This window comes from Pollachius pollachius, assembly GCF_949987615.1.
Source record: "Pollachius pollachius genome assembly, chromosome: 14".
NCBI lineage: Eukaryota > Metazoa > Chordata > Actinopteri > Gadiformes > Gadidae > Pollachius > Pollachius pollachius.
Genome location: NC_136947.1, coordinates 16,331,034 through 16,348,811, shown reverse-complemented (window position 1 = coordinate 16,348,811; position 17,778 = coordinate 16,331,034). Strand labels below are relative to the sequence as shown.

The 17,778-nt window shown below is 46.2% G+C and overlaps 1 protein-coding gene across 2 annotated transcripts in view; it reads right to left on the bottom strand.

The window, feature by feature from the left end:
* Positions 1-320: 320 nt before the first annotated feature.
* ephb1 (EPH receptor B1) overlaps positions 321-17,778 on the bottom strand; it is a 159,669-nt gene continuing 142,211 nt past the window's right edge. For both annotated transcript variants that reach the window (XM_079750905.1, XM_079750906.1), the window contains 5 exons: positions 9,719-9,868; positions 6,202-6,395; positions 5,347-5,502; positions 3,053-4,867; positions 321-960 (listed from right to left, as the gene is read on the bottom strand). In XM_079750905.1, coding sequence (XP_079607031.1) covers positions 4,759-4,867; positions 5,347-5,502; positions 6,202-6,395; positions 9,719-9,868 — 609 coding nt within the window. In that variant the 3' untranslated portion in view covers positions 321-960; positions 3,053-4,758. The remainder of the gene's footprint in view (positions 961-3,052; positions 4,868-5,346; positions 5,503-6,201; positions 6,396-9,718; positions 9,869-17,778) is intronic.

Genomic DNA, 17,778 nt, shown 5'->3' with positions numbered 1-17,778 from the left:
TTTGCTTATTTCTTGGCAAGACTGGGCCATTTATTGAGAAGCGCGCGTGTACTCCAAGTGACGGCTTGTTTGTTTGTGACGGATGGCTTTTAACACGGCTGTCGCGCTGACGGCAAAGACAAGCTCTGCTTATTTCCCCTGACATTATAAAACCCAACATTAGACTCCAGGCTGCACACTTAGCTGCTGTGGTGGCGAGGATTTCCCCCTCAAAAAAAGATCAGCTCCCGCTCACACTCGCAATGACAATGAACGGAAAATGAATGCAGAATCGCTGCCGATTCTTATTTACGTGATTACAGACCCACATCACGATTGACTTGATTTCCAAGGCGTTTATTGAGTGCATTTTAGTACAATGGTTCTCAGAAAGTTACAGCTTACAAACTGTTGACACATACTCGTCACAATTTACAAGTGGTAGCTATATAAAGACAGAAAAAGGAGGTAAGACAATATAGCCTACTTCTGTGCACATAAATACATCCCCACTCACAAACATTTCCTTGCACAAGGATACACATGCACCGATATGCATATGCGTGCACACACTCTCTCACACACAGACACACACGCTGACATAGAGTACACATACACACACACACACACACACACACACATACACATTCAAACAGTGACTCAATATTCAGTTTCTCCATCTGTTGTGTACCACAGAGAGGGGCCATCAGGCCTATGATGAAAATGGCTCATCTGAACGTCTCAAAATGGCTTCCAGAACACCTCCAGCTTGACTGTCTGCATCCGGGACTGGCGGCGTAGCCTCTGTGTATGTGTGTGTGTATGTGTGTGTGTGTGTGTGTGTGTGTGTGTGTGTGTGTGTGTGTGTGTGTGGTTAGAGAAAGAGCGAGAGAGCGAGAGTGAGAGAGTGAGAGAGAGGGAGAGAGAGAGAGAGAGAGAGAGAGAGAGAGAGAGTGTGGGTGTGTGGCTTGAATCCATAGCCTGAAAGAGAGCAAAAAGAGACAGGAGAAATTAACTTTAGGGTAATTTAGGCCCATCCGGTGTGGACCTAAAAGCAAATTAAATTAATTATGAATCGTTAATATTCATGATTTGCTTAGGATACTTGATCACAGGCTTTGTTTCGGTTAAATTTTTCTTTTATGGTGTGATTTCAAAGTCAGAATTAAATCTCACGCAAATCCTTTTCACCGATTCAAGGGTTAAACATTGCGACTAACAATGTGAATAAGGGGTGTTTTAGCACTATTTATCGGTTAAAATCACTGTTGCTGTTTTGTCATTTGCAGCACAACAGTTTCCTTCACTCCATCTCATGTGTGCAATGTTTTTTCTTAATCTCTCTCCCACATCCCTTTTCTATGGAGGCTCCACCCATTGATCCACCTCCTTTCAGAGTCGACATTGCACATGCACTCCCTCACCATTACCATTAGCTCCCGGACGATCTCGTGATAAAACCGATTTCCTCCTCGCTGTGTGCAGTATGTAGTCTTGCGTCTGCGTGTGTGTGTGTGTGTGTGTGTGTGTGTGTGTGTGTGTGTGTGTGTGTGTGTGTGTGTGTGTGTGTGCCTGTGGGTGTCTTGAGTGTGTGTCTGCGTCAGCCCACCATTAGTCTCCCCTATCCCTATCCCCAACCCCCTCCTGACCGATCAGATGCCTATCAGATGGGTCCCGGCAGGTGACTGCTCCCCTCGCCCGGGCTCGCTGGAGAACGGAGCCAAACATTACTCAGACCGGACCCCGGAGAGAGCTCAGAACCTGGCCCCAGACAGCTTGGTTACACCCAGGATAAATGACCTGGAGGGCTGCCAGAAAGCAGGAGCCCGCCAGGGAGATAGTGGAGGACAGTCGATGGAGGAGGAGGTGGTGGTGGAGAGAGGAGAGAGGATAGAGGAGGAGGGGGAGTTTGCAGCTTGGAGCATGGTGGGTGAGTATACTTAATAATCTGCTAATGGGCCTGCCATCAATTTCTAATTTTGGAATCAAGGTGGCTAGCACTGTCGTCATTCATGTGTCCGACTTTAAATAGTTGCCAATGCTTTTTGGATCGCTAAAAGAAGTAAAATGTGCAAATGTTATGGGCCATTTGACAGTATCTAGTGTGGTTGCCATGTCGGTATAACCTGACATCCCATTATCCTAATACTTGTTTCCCTCTCAGTTCTTATGGCCAGGTTCGGAAGCAGAGTGAATTCACAATGTTCTCTGAATTTCATGCTGAATCTCAGCCGAATTCTTTCAGTGACAGCCCAGAATCAACCAGAGCCCGGTTAGAAGGCAAACAGCTAAATTGGACAAAATAAATGTGGATGCCAACGAGGCAGTCCTAACCTTTCTGCCAGATGCAGTCCAGACGCCGCCGCAGCGTGTGGCCAAATCACGGCGCAATCAAAACCCATTCCACCAAAATGTGAAATCAGCCTTGTGCACCATTCCTCAACTACCATTTTCAGAGCAAAATATATGTATCGGTTTTCAAAATATTGCCATGTCACGTCTCAAACAATCCCCCCGAGGGATTGATTCGGAATCAGGAAGCCTGCTAGCAACTGAATGACCCCGCTGAACCCAAAGCTGTCCTTAACCCAACCGTTCTAGCAGAAGGCCGTTGTATATGAATTAAACATGGTTGATCCCCAGGCACGGGTGCATACTATGGGCTTCTCCACAAGGCTGCACTGTATAGGAAAGGTATAGAGAGAGAATGTGCTGCATCAGGAATTGGGTGAGTCTGCACCAGGCTAGGAGCTGGGAGTGCTAGGGAAGCCGGGGGAATCTTTAAGTGGATGTTTATCAGGCTGGCACCAGGTGTCGCTTGGCAAAGCTCCGCCCAGATGCTCCTTCTCAAAATCTTCGAAAAAGGGAAAAGCCTACAGAAAAACTCCCAACTCCAATTTTGAAACATCTTGATTACCATTTCACACCGTTGAGTACACAATCTAGCCAGGGCCAGGATGCGAGCACTTTACCCACGAGAGCGTCAACATGGAGCTTGGCGGAAGTGAAATGCGCCGGATACAGAGCAATTTGATGTTGAGTGTTTGACTAGCATAAGTGGGCCGATGCTTACCATGGATCTGGGCCAGCCGTAGTGCGGAGTATCCTTTCCCTTGTCTGGATGGTGCCAAGAGCGTACATTTTTCAAACAACAACAGATTGCAACAGAAGACAAAAAAACTAAAACAAAATTAAGAAACAAACAAATAATAATAATAATAAAAAAAAACCATTTCTGTACAAGTAAGTGCTCACCAGCAATAGACAGCATGGGCACACCCACATTTAAACATTATCTCCCAACAATGGATAGTTTTGCCATTTACTTTGTATCTCCCTACGACAAGTTTCATATAGATCTACATTAAGAGTTCTTTGTACACAATGCTTTATACAGTTTTGCTCCAGGCTGAAAGTCCCATCTGGAATGTCACCTCGTGACCCCGTTTGAATCAAAGGGGTGGGGAGACAAAATAACACAGTGTCTATTATATTATATCATCATCTGCAGGGAAGTGGTGCACCACAGGAATCTACACAACGTCTTTCGTCTATCGCCGAAACCCCCAGTCACTAAGCATGTCTTTGCCAAAAATGCAAGCGAGAGAGAGTCTTCTTTACATACATATTCATACATGTCACCTTCAATATGAAGGCTTTAATCCAGAGAGATATATTTATATTTAGCAAGAGATAAACATATGTATATTATCTGAATCTGGGTGGGGGGGCCTGGTTGAGAAGGGTCCTTCGTTGCCCGGGCCTCCCACCACTACAGGTAGCGTTGACGTAAAAAAAAAAAAAAAACGAGGGCGGTGGGGTCGGGAAAGACATTCTTGATATAGTGATCGCAACACAACATAATTCAATGAAACAGACACATGTGTAAAAAAAAGACAAAACAACTTTCAAATCCTTTTTGACAATAAAAATATTATGCTTAAAGTATGTGGTTATAGTACCCAGCTGTATATCCCTGTATTGTTCACTAACTCGTCGCCTCTATCGTTATTTGCTTTTTTTGTTTGTTTTCCTTCCTCACGGATCAGCTCTGCTGACTGGACGCCGACCAGTTCAAGGCATGTTCTCCTCCAATCACAGAGGCAGGACTGCGTCACCTGACAGGATATGATGTGGAATCACCACCTGCCTCCTTTTCCTCCATGCCCGCTCTAAATGTCTCACACTTTCACTTTCTACAGTCGTGTCCCAGATGAGGCAAGATATTACGCAAGACGGTATATATAATTTCAAACACGATGCGTGATGTAGTGCGAGAGATCCAGGCGTCGCTGTCCTCAAAGAAGACGAGAGAGGAGGAGGAGTCAGGAGGAGCAAGTGTGTGGTGATGAAACAAAATGGCAGTCTTTAAGCACGAGGTGATCGTTCCGTCTTTCTCTGAGTGACGGGGGGAGGGGGAGGGGGGTTGGCAAAGGAAAGGAGAGTAAGGGAGGTGGGGGCGACTTCAGAAGAGAACTTCCAAGTCTGGACCCTGAACTTCCTTGGTGTGGATGGACTTGGATTTTGGGAGGCAGGCGGGACACGTCGCTGTGCAGTGTAACCCCGTGCCTTCATGAGGAACCCTGGTCTCCTTGGTGGTAGTGGTGGTGGTGGTGGTGGTGGTGGTGATGGTGTTGTCGGTGGCGGTTGTGGCGGTGGTTGGGATTAGATTAAGACAATAGTTTCCACCCTGGCGCGTTCCGACGGCTCGGGGGTCATTCGGGGGCCACCGTTGGCCCTCCGAATGCTGCCCTCGTCGCGGGACAGCGCCGCATGTAGTCATGCCATCGGCGTGGGCGACTGGCTCATCTGCACGCGCATGGTCTGGATGTTGCTGAGGATCTTCTTCTGGTGGCCGGCCAGGGTCACGCCTATCCTCAGCAGGTCCCTGCGGCAGAAGACACACGGAGAGGGAGGGCCAAGTGTTATTGGAATAATACTGTACAGAGGGTTACATTTATCCTTGTTTGAATTGTATCTAAATCTTTATTAATTTATTGCATTAAATTATTCCTTTCTTCAATTCTTTTTCTCTCATTCTGCTGTTGTGGCAACAAAATATCCCCTTTGGGGATTTATAAAGCATTTACTTACTTATGGACTAAGAACCTAGTTTTTGTGCTTTCAGATAACCGTCCACATTTTAAGAAGGCAAATAGATAGTGACTATATGTAAAGGGTTCAATGCAAAGCTGTGTTAAATACAGATATAGTCTGTACTAAGCACTTAGTTGAAGTATAGAAGCAGCTTTCGTTCCCCAAAACGTTATGGATTTCAAAAAAAGTGTTTGCATGTTTGTTTGTTGAATTGGAGCAGGAAATTACTTTCGGAAAAAGAAGAAAAGTGGCCCTTTGAAGTGAACTCACTCGGAGGTAATTTGCGCCACCAGCTGCAAGGAGGTGAAGCCTGAGTTGAGGAAGTTGTCCCGGTACTGGCTCATCTTGATGGCAGCCAGCCAGTCCTCCACTGAGCTGAACGTGTTGAAGTCTGGTATAGAGCGGTCCAGCAGCGGCTGGGAAGGCCTGGAGAGAGCGAGGGAGAGACACCAGCACATAGAGAGAGAGAGAAGGAGAATGAGAGAGAGAGACACCAGCGCATAGAGAGATAGAGAAGGGGAATGAGAGAGAGAGAGAGAGAGAGAGAGAGAGAGATGGAGGGTGAACGAAAAAGAGATTAACAATAAGGATGAGAGAAATAAAGGGATGAGTGGAGGAAGGGTGTGGCTGTGATGCAATCATTTTTCGATCTGAGTTTGGCAAAGACACAAAAAGGGTGCGACACAGGATGCCACACAGGATTTCAGACACTGTGTGAGACTTTGAAAGAATCAGGACAAAGCTTAAACATAGTTTAAACAAATAATTCAAACTCAAGTTCAGACTGGAATCAAAGTTAATTGAATAAAACATTTACAGTAATAAACAAAATACTTCAAAGAGTAGTTTGCATGCACACATTTCAGTCCATCAAATCCCAACATCGAAAATAGTGAATCCAGCTGCGTAGTTTTTTGTGTATGTTTTGATTTGTCAGTTAGATATGTTTGGGCTGTTAAAGTGTGCTTGTTTTTAAGGGGCAGTGGATTTCTCCACGCATATATTACATTGTGAGTCTTCATCCGAGCATATGTGTGAGCCTGTTTTGCGCAGCCTCAGCGATCTGTGCTTTTTGTTTGTGTGCGTGCGTGTGTACGTGCGTGTGTATGTGTATTTAAAACTCACACTGCAGGGATGTTGGCCATGGCCTTGAGGCTGGTGGGGTTGCGGATCATCTTGTCCAGGGTACTGACGATGTCGGTGAAGCGGGGCCGGGCGTTGCGGTCCTTCTGCCAGCAGTCAAGCATCAGCTGGTGCAGGGCACTGGGACAGTCCATGGGCGGGGGCAGGCGGTAGTCCTGCTCAATGGCGTTGATCACCTTGGGGGGGGGGGCAACACAAAAGGTTATTCACGGAAAATGCTGAAGTTGAGCATTTAAATGTATTTCTTTTAGTTTTGTGCTTTTCCTTCCATTTATTTCCACAGAATACAATAAATATCTGTGTATGGTGTTTATCCTAAATTATCCTAATTTACCATCTTGAGCTATTGTTACTTTCCTCTTTAATTTTGTATGTTATAAACACTAAAAATATTCTATTACATTTCAATCAAACCAAATTAGTTTTGTGCTTTTTCTTCCATTTTTTTCCACAGAATACAATAAATATCTGTGTATGGTGTTTATCCTAAATTATCCTAATTAACCATCTTGAGCTATTGTTACTTTCCTCTTTATTTTTCTATGTTATAAACACTAAAAATGTTCTATAACATTTCAATTAAACCAAATTATTACATTTTAGTTAAAAAATAACTAAAAAGTCGCAATCTCAAAGATTTCCATGCAAATTACGGCCTCTTAAATCAATAATCCTGGATGAGGAAACACAATGAGGATTGAGAATTCAGCCCGCTGATGAAAGCCCTTGAATTTGCAATATTATGAAGTGCATCTCGCTGGCGACACGGTTGTATCACTGGGAACAATTACCGCTTATTGCCAAAGGGGTCGCCAAAGAGAACGAAACAGACAACTTTGCGATTGCCACTTTAAAGACTGGACGTGAGCCATGAGATGCTTCCAAACGTAATGCAATCTATTGTACCCTGAGCTGTGGGTCCCATTGTAGGCAGCCTAAATGAGTTAGTCAGGTAGATTTGTATGGGGGGCTTTTAGCAGCGCCTCAGTAATTGATGACACCTATTCTGTTACTTTGACATGCTAAACTCTGCCTCCCTTTTCTCTCTCTTTGGAGTGAAGGAAACACACACACACACACACACACATACACACACACACACACACACATACAAAGTTCCCAAGCACACACACAAAAACAAAAGCACACTCACAGGATAACGCACACACACACGGCTTGCGCCCAATAGAAAGCTTACGTAATCACACACACACACACACGCCCCCCCCCCACACACACACACACACACACACACACTGTGAGGACACTTAGCTCTGGGCCTGACTTGCCCTTCCTCTCTTAACTCCAGCCAATCTTGCGTCAATTGGAGAGACAGTAGCGGAGGAGCAGAGGGGACTAGGGGATGAGGCAGTGGAGAGGAGGGAGGGAGAGAGGGAGGGAGGGAGGGAGGGAGGGAGGGGGGGAGGGGAGAGATGAAGAGAGGAGGGGGAGGGAGGGAGGGAGGGAGAGAGGGAGGGAGAGAGGAGGGGGAGGGAGGGAGGGAGGGAGGGGGGGAGGGGAGAGATGAAGAGAGGAGGGGGAGGGAGGGAGAGAGGGAGGGAGAGAGGAGGGGGAGGGAGGGAGGGGAGGGATGAAGAGAGGAGGGGGAGGGAGGCAGGGACAGAGCCAGTGTCACTCTCAAAAGAGCTGCCTGGGGAAGTGGTGTGAGGGGCGGGTGTGGGCCAGTGCGGGGGCCCGTTGCATATAATTAAGACGGTGGAATATGACCACTTGACACATGTCTCGGAGGGGAGCGTGCCAGCCGCCGATTAGGGGAGGGAACCTCGGAGCAGGACGGTAGCGGTGAGGGTCTTGTCTCGCTGTCTCGTCGTGTTTTGTGCAGATAACGGCTGGCTAGGGGCCCAGCCTCGATGCTGTCTCTTCTGCTTCTTCGTCTTCGTCTTCCATGCAGGCCTCATTGAGAGCTGCGTGGCGTGGGGGCGGAGGAGCAGGAAGAGGAGGAACTCCTGGCTCGTGGGGATACTCCTGACGTTGGCCAGGCGCTGTTTGGTGTACCTTAACATAAGCCGCTCGCCTGCGTGGGCGGCCAGCTGCGCTCAGAATGGAGGCTATTTTTCAAAGTGCTCCATAAGTAACGTTATCTCAGAGTGGAAACAGGTTCACCCCACTTATTCTATCTCTGCCTCTCTCCAAGTACTGCACTTTTAAAGAGATATGGACTTGAAGGAGCCACGGAGATCCATTTAAGCCTAATAGATTTGGCTTGCATTTTAAAATGGATCATATCCATATCAGCAGTATGTAGCTGTGTTGAGCAGTTTAAGTGTGAAAGGTTCCGAACTAGAGGCAGCTTAGTGTGGCCAACCTCGACACTGAGGTGAGGACTATTCAGCAGAAACTTGACAAATAGCACGTATGGAGAAGTTCAGCGTGTGTGCCTTGGTCTGCATGTGTGTTTTGTCTGTGTTTGTATGCATGTGTACGTTGGGGAGTGCATTCTTGTCTGTATGTTCAAGTCGGTTTGTGTTTGTGTGTTTCTGTGTGTGTGTGTGTGTGCGGAGACATATACACACATGCTATATGCACGCATAAAAAACACAGCATCCCTGTGTTTTTTATGCGTGCATATAGCATGTGTGTATATCTCCCTGCATGCGTGTGTGTTGAAGTTGTACGTGTCTATATGGGTGTTTTTGTGTGTCTATGTGTGTGCGTGTGTGTGTCTCTGCCTCCCTGTGCGTTTCGGTTTCTGCTGCCTGTGCGCAGGACGCGAGCAGCCTGCCGTGCCGAGGGGTGCCAGTGTGTGCTGCTGGCCCACTGAGGCAACATCTGCTGGGTTGGACCGTCCTGCAGGAGCGAAGGGGGGGAGGGGTCCATAGAGGCCTGATGGCTGGCGAACGCTAACACCGAGAGAGACCTCATGGAACGGGCCTGGGTCCAATCATTTTCTGCTGTGTGCGTGTGGGTGTCTGTTTATGTGTTTGTGTCTGTGTGTCGGTTCATGTGTGTGGGTGTCGGTGCGTGTGCTTTTTACGGTGTGCATGAGTGAGGGTTTGGTTGCTGTCTGTGAATTCGGTGTTGTGGACCATGTCCAAATGGACACAGGGGGAACAAAGGAAAAGCTCTCCCCCATCCTTCAACACTCTGCTCTGCCTTGGCCAGGGATGAGGATGAGGCTTCGACCGAATAGTCCCACTTTCAAAGTCACCATCAAGGGCATCTTCATGGCGATGGCGCTTAAGAGATAAAGCCTCTCTTTTGAAAAAAGTTATGATTTATTGTAGCTTCCACTATCATGAGCTGTGCTTAACTATCTGTCCATGGCGGACGGAGATAATGGAAGCACATCCGTGGAGGACTGGCAGTTCCATTACAGTATCTAGGAGTTCGTCCACTCCTTCTACCCCTGGTGTTTTAATGGACTTTAATGGACTTCCGATGTTTCTGAGAGATAGCGCCGCCGAGCCGGCCTAGCGACAGTAACGTTGGACGTCAATATCATTTCTGTTTCGAAGGTATTCCTTTGTTTGACACTCACATCCTGGTTGGACATGTCCCAATACGGGCGCTCGCCGAACGACATCACTTCCCACATGACGATGCCGTAGCTCCACACGTCGCTGGCCGAGGTGAACTTCCTGTAGGCGATGGCCTCTGGCGCCGTCCACCTCACGGGGATCTTCCCTCCCTGCGTGGGGGAGACAGAGAAACAGAGAGACAGAGAAATAATGGTTAATAAGGGTGAGAGAGGGACAACGAACATGGAGAGAGAGACAACACCACTTCATACTTTGGTTTTCTTTATTAACATTACTTTAGTGTTCAATAAGAAACCCAAAGAAACATTTGTGACACAGGTCATGGGGACAGTGCTTTTTGAAATGTTTATGTTCTTGGTGGACTCTCGGACAAAACAAAAGTTTAAAGATCTCCTGTCTCCTACTTTTCTGGTCTTAATTTCTTATTAATGACTCCTATAGAGCAACCTGACACGAATCACAGAACAAAAAACGATGTCGATTTTCGGGAAACTCTTCCTCTCATCTGGGCGCTTTCGGCGTTCTCTGTCAACACTCGGCTTTGTCCTTCTCCGCCCCCTCGCCCCCCTCCTTCCAACCCCACTCCGTTGTGATTGGTTACCCTCCCGGAAGACCAGCGAAGGGCATTACCATTACATGGAAAATCCGGATTGTTCTACGTAGATAAATCCCGGAAATTTGAACAAGTGAATTGCGACCGGCGTCCCTAGTGTTTAGCCAGGGCCGACGCTGGCCGTTTCGGTGCCCTAGGTGGCTCGACATTAAATTGTGCCCTGGTCAGGTCTTCCGAGGGGGGGGGGGGGGGGGGAGCGCCAGCCCTGAGTGACAGGTTATACCGTTAAGAAAAAACAACAGGGGGCCTCTTCATAACTAATTTATCTATTTTTTGTAATTCAATAATGTAATATATATATATATTTTTTTTTTTGAAATCTTAATTTTTGGTGCCCCCCCCCAGGTACTTGGTTCCCTACGCACTCTGCGTACTCTGCGTATAGGGAGCGGCGGGCCTGTGTTAAGCGCTCTGCACAGCCCCCCCAGACGGTCAGCAGGGAACACGTCTAAATGCATGTACGTCATTGTTTGACACTTTAGTATGGTCAAACATGACTATAAATCATTATAACAACGTTTATAGGTCATAAAAGTCGAAAAAGCATAATAGGTGCTCTTTAAATATTGAGGAAAACAAAAAAGAAAACTTATTTCAATGAAAATTGGAGGATTACATATCTGGCTTAAATAATAGTACCATTTAATACATTTCTTTTGTTGACTAGGCATTCGTGCTTTGTTTGAGAGGGAGCTACAGCAGGAGAGTGACAGTACGGCCAAATGGAGACGGAGGGGACGCGGAGCGGAGAGAAGGTGATATTTATAAGCGCGACCTTGTTTGCCTGCGTGTTCCTTTTTCCGTTGATCATTAGACATCTGCTGTCTTCCCCCAACAAGCGTCTCTCCCCCTCTCTCTCAGACGCGGTGCCCCTATCTGTCTCCCCCTCCCAGTCATTCATCCCTCCATCTGCCGTGCCTATCGATCCTCTGGCAGGGAGAGGCTGTGGCCCAGGCCTCAGCAGCAGCTCCCAACAGCATTCGCCCTTCACACATCGACCAGTGCAACGAACACACACACACACACACACACACACACACACACACACACACACACACACACACACACGCATGCGCAAGCTCAGCAACCCCCCTGTTTGAATATAGGGGAGATAGCAGCCCGGTCTCTGGCTTTTCCCCGCATGTCGAGCGTGTCTGCCAGTAATTGGGCTACCCGGGCCCCGGGCGGCACGCGTGCTGCTGATTGAAATTGACAGCTGCTTGCTTAAGATTCCACACACACACACACACATAAACACGCACGCACACGCTGACAACCGCCGACACACGCTGTGCATGTGCGCATTTTTCTGTGTGTCTATGTGTGCGTGTGGATGTGTGTGACTGATATATAGACTTTCATAAACTGCAAAACTCTGAAAGTCATGGAGGATACATTCCTACTGCATTATTTTTTTCAAAGAGCAGTGTGACACACAGACACACACACACAAACTCTTATTGAGGATTGAGGATGCCCCTTTTTGAGGGCACAGTCGCAGCACCCAGTCTATTCCAGTTAAACGAACCAGTTGAACAATGCCAACAACCCAAATCTTCACCAGTGAGCCGCTGTAGGAGAGAAATAAAGACCTACAGGGGAATTCACACACAGCTCCCTCCCTGGCAGCTCTGTGTGTCTGTGAGTGAGAGGGAGAGACATAGAGAGAGAGACAGAGAGAGCGATTGAGAGAGTGAGGAATTGTGTGTGAGAGAGTTATGTTTAAAATGTCTGTGTAAACCTGTGAATTTTACAGAGAGTGAGTCTTTGTACTCAATCTTTATTAGATTACCGGTATATGCTGCGGGGAGTTTTTGAGTCCATATCTTTGCGCGTCCTATCTGAGTGTGTGCATGTGCTTGTGTGTGCCTGTGTGTATGTGTGTGTTTGTGAGAAAGAACTAGAGAAATAGAAATGGAGGATGGGAGAGATCAATGGTCAAATAAAAGCGTCCTAAGCCCAAGTGACTTCAATGCTTTTCTCATATCCTGGCTTCATATCTGAACCACACACACACACACACACACACACACACACACACACACACACACACACACACACACACGCACACACAAACCTATTTGCCCTCACCCTTTTGTCTGTGGGCAATGAAGCAACGTGAAATAAATCTTAGTGACCAACAGTGTGTGCTAGTGTGTTTGTGTGTGTTCAGGTCACTCAATGCGGAGACAGAGGGCAGCGATCCACGGATCACGGAGACGCTTGTGCACAAGGCCTTCGACGACGGCGCTGATTATAATGAAGAAGAATGGACGGGGAATTACAGCGTAATAACATTTACGTGGGGCCGCGTGAGTCAGAGGCAGCGAGGCAGGGGAAGAAAAGGCACAAGAAATGCACCTCTCAATAATTACTGCTGCGGGGGTCCACAGCGATGGCTCTGCCAGTCCCGCTTTAATAACACAGAGTACCCAACAGCTTGAGAACGCAGACCGAGACGGCAAGGAAATAAAATCAACATACTGGAAAGGCATGTGTTTTTTTTCGTATTTTTTTTCCCCTTTATCTTAGTATTATTATTAAGCATGGAGGAGAAATAAACAGAGTGATAATACCAACACGGAGAGGGTTGGGGGGGGGGAGAGGAGAGGAGGGTTATGAAATAAGAGCGACGAGGAGAATTAGACACAAAAGAAGCAGACACTTGGCGACGCCCGGGAGCATGCAGGAACTCTGCTTAGTAATAGTATTTGTCACTTGGTAAAAGGGCTACTGAGACGGAACAAGCTGTTCTCTCTTAGCCTCGCGGCGCAGGCACACACACACACACACACACACACACACACACACACACACACACACACGTACACACAAGCCGTCCGCAAATTTCCAATGTACTGGTCCGGCTCGCTTGGATTTTCCTTTTACATTAACCAACCTCTCTGAGTATCACGGTTGGCAGAAATGAATTTGACCAAAAAAACGAACAAAAAGGGAGGCAATTGTTCGACGATATATCAAACAGATGCCAGGTTTACAGCTTTAAAGTAAAACTACGTTTTTTTCAGAATTGAAAAACAAATGGAAATAGTAAATGCTAAAATGAACTATGATTCTTCCGCCGATATTTAGAAATAAATATTGAAGCAAAGAAATACATAATCAATCAAGAAGCATGTTAAATAGTCAATGTTGTACGCTGGGCTTTGACCTTTCATCGTACTCCCTTCGGTGGGACAGGGGTGTCGAGGTGTATTTGTGTACTAATATGCAAATGAAGAGTCGGAACAAAGTAAATGGGAAGATATCGAGCACCCGTTGCTTTCCTGATATACCAACTATAAATCCGCATACTAATAAATGCCAAGCGTGTCAAACCGAGTCAGAATTGGGGAGTTACGGGACCTTGAAGGAAATGAATGTGTTATGCAACTTGGCTGACTGCTCTTTGCAAACAATGGCATTTCGTGTCATTTCAAAGTGTCTCCACAACTAATAACCAAATCTGCGACACCATTTATGCATCAGTACTTTATAAAGAGGTCTTTAAGGGGTACTTAAATGGTGTTGCCATTTGGAGCTTTCCATTTCCATATTTTTGTTTTGAAATTCATTGGGAGAAGGGAGATACAGAACACAATATCCAATGTGTTTGCATCAAAAGGCCTATTATGGCAAGGTGTTTGACATTGAAACCTAGATTTGTTGTCAGGACGCAACAGTCTAAATTCTCATTTGTCTTGCCGCCAACGTTGAGGATGATGGCCTGTGACTGGGTCGGACTGGTCCACCCGGGTTGTGACCAGCTGTGGCAGGTTGTGACTGCTTTTGGAAGGTACTAACAGTGAGGTGGGACTGCCCCACGGGATCTGGTAGGGCTGTCAAACCGTTTAGAGAGTGTGCATGTCACATTGACAGGTGTGCCTGTGTGCGCGCGTGTGTGTGTGTGTGTGTGTGTGTGTGTGTGTGTGTGTTTGTGTGTAGGTGTTTGACAGCTCTCCTTGCTGAAGGATAAACATGCGGTCATCAGATAGTGTATGCTCTGTGTTATCACCTGCCAACATGTGTGATTTGCGTGTCTGTGTGTGTGTATGTGTGTGTGTGCGCACGCCTTCGTAGTTTTTGTGTGTGTGTGTGTGAGTGATGACTCTTAGTCTATGTGATGCTATAGTCACTCGGCCCTGCTGATCCGTGACCAGAGGACACACCTAAGATGTTTGAAACAAAACATTATATAAAGACAATATTATATAATGTTTTGTCTCAAACATCTTAGGTGTGTCCTCTGGTCACGGATCAGACACACACACACACACACACACACACACACACACACACACACACACACACACACACACGCACACACACGCACACAACAACAATGTCCCCATATAAAGGTGAACAAAACTGGGTCTCACACACACTGAAGACATGAAACGGCTGTCATGTCTTTGTACAGATGTGTACAGTACAGCCAGCGTCGTGCTGAACACCTGCACGTAGGCTGACGTTGACATGTTCTCACGCGGCGGAGCGAAGGCCAGGAGGAGAAAAGTAAACCTGTCACCCCACCATTGATGTTCAATCAGTCCCAACGACAGCAATGTCCCAGGCAGGTGGAAGTCCAGGGACCAGAGCACACATTTATCTATTTCATATTCTTTTATTTCCCATTTTAAATTTGTCGTCGCCAACATTTTCTTAAATCAGAAGTTGTTTTTAGAATTCAGAACGTTGAAATAAACTCCTGCCTCTCTTCCCCCCCCACCTCTCTCTCTCTCTCTCTCTCTCTCTCTCTCTTCCACTCACTCTCACTCACTGTTCCAACAAGGGTAATCCATTTCCAAACAATGCAAAACTCAAATAGTCTTGACCACATTTACTTAGGCCGGCAGAGTGCTCTTTCAACAGCCATTTAATGAAATTCTAAGCAACCAACTCCCCTTGGCTATCTGCCCGTATAGATGAAGGAAACACTGATGGAAGGGGAATGGGGATGCAGAGAGAGGGGAGGGAACAAGGAAAGGAGCGAAAAGAAAGGGAGAAGGAAGGCAAACAGAAGAGATGAATACATGCAGAGAACGAGAGCGAAATGAAACGAGAGAGGGATTATGTCATCCAATATTACCATAGACACCAATCGGAATGTGTACTGGGCAGAGGGGAAACAGGGCAGTGCTTGTAGAGAGAGAGAGAGAGAGAGAGAGAGAGAGAGAGAGAGAGAGAGAGAGAGAGAGAGAGAGAGAGAAAAAAACCACCAACCTATACAACGTCAATGTCAATAACACCACACACACACTACAACTGATTCATTATACTCTACTTGACTCCGCTGTGAGCTTCTGAAAGCACCTCCTATGGTAGCCTGGAACCAGTGCCAGCTCCTCTATCTCATCTCAGTGTAAACTCGGTTGCATCAGCACCACGTCTAGTTATCCTTCATCAGGAACTTGGTGAATATTATGCACTGCTCTTTTTTGGGCAGATGCGTGATGTGTGATGCCAGTGACTGCATTGTGGTAATCAGACCGTTTAACAGTCTTTGTGGCGCCTGTCGCATTTTGCCGCGCCGGTCGTATTTCTTCACAGCTTAGTCGGCACCGTGCCACGACAGAGAGAGAGAGAGAGAGGGAGAGAGAGTGAGAGACCGCCATGTTATTTTTTGTCTAACACAGAAAAAACCATCCCCCCCCCCCAAGCAGGCAAGCAGGCAACCTCGCCGATGGCCCCAGATGACTCCCTGGCTTCCGCTGAGCCCCTTAAATTAAACCCAGCGAGGCTGGCACTTTATTATCTCCTCCTTTAATATAACAAGACAGTGGTTTGACCTTGGCTTCCATCGAGTCACCAGGTGACGTCCTTCCATTACACACACCCACACTCCCAGGGGACGACGACCAGACAATCGCAATGTTTCCATGCATATGCTCAGAAGTGATGATTATTCTTTGTTACAAGGATGGAGAGCGAGCCTGTAGGCTTCTGATGGTTTTGATTTGTTCCCTTTGTTTGTGTATTTGTTGCTGTTTGCTTGTTTGTTCCTATGTTTGTGTTTTAGTTCTGATTTGTGTTCATATTCCTGTTTTTTTGTTTTTTGTTCTAATTTCTCTGCATTTTGTTCCAATGAGTGTGTTTTTGTTCCAATGTCTGTGTATTTATTCCCATGACTGTATCAATGAGTGTGTATTTGTTCCTATGAGTGTGTATTTCTTCCTATGTTAGTGTATTGGTTCCTATGTTAGTGTTTGGGTTCCTTTGAGTGTGTATTTGTTCCTATGTTAGTTTATTGGTTCCTATGTTAGTGTATTAGTTCCTATGATTGTGTTTGGGTTCCTTTGAGTGTGTATGTGTTCCTATGTTAGTGTATTGGTTACTATGTTAGTGTATTGGTTCTTGTGAGTGTGTAAGTGTTCCTATGTTAGTGTATTGGTTCCTATGTTAGTGTATTGGTTCTTGTGAGTGTGTATGTGTTCCTATGATAGTGTATTGGTTCCTATGTTAGTGTATTGGTTCTTGTGAGTGTGTATGTGTTCCTATGTTAGTGTATTGGTTCTTGTGAGTGTGTATGTGTTCCTATGTTAGTGTATTGGTTCCTATGTTAGTGTATTGGTTCCTATGTTAGTGTATTGGTTTTTGTGAGTGTGTATGTGTTCCTATGTTAGTGTAATGGTTCCTATGTATTTGTTCGGGTCAGGCATGCTTCAGACCTGTAGATAGCCACCTGGGGATCTCAAGACCAACAATGTAAAACCCTTGGGCACAATTTTATTTTGAAAGTCTCTTACAGTTGATTGAGAAGTAAAAAATAAGCAGGACCTTGAATGAAAGTCCTTGGACGACCTACCTGTTGGATGGGAGTTTTAGTTTGAAATGTCGCTCCACTGCCCACTTCACAAAGTCTTCGGTAGGCCAGCTAGATAGAGGGTCGCATCAAAATAAGGAGCTTACTGGCGTATTCTTTGGCAATTAGGAGTCTGGGATTTACTTTAATCTCCTTGAAAGTCCATAATGCCTTTAAAATAACAATAGAAAGAAATCAATACCTAATATAACATTACCACTTGGATAAAGATACAGACAATATCCTATTAAATGTCCTTATTAGAAAAAAGTCCAGACTAATATATCCATATAGTGAGCTCAGAATTCTTAACCCCGGCTGGCCTCAAGAGCTGGCCTGGGAGAGAAGCCCCCTTACTTTGATGTTTATTTGGGATCAAATGGACACAATCCCATTCCTCCCCTTGTTTACTTTGAAGAGCTGTCCTCTTCAGTCTGAGCACATCGATATTTCAACACAAAGAGAAGAAGAGACAGCCCAGAGAGAGCGGGGGCCAGCAGCCAACTCCAAGGGAGGAGATGCAAATAGATAGCGGACAAATGACAGGAACAACAATGCCGCCAACAGTGTGTGTGTGTGTGTGTGTGTGTGTGTGTGTGTGTGTGTGTGTGTGTCTGTGTGTGTGTGTGTGTATGTGTGTGTCT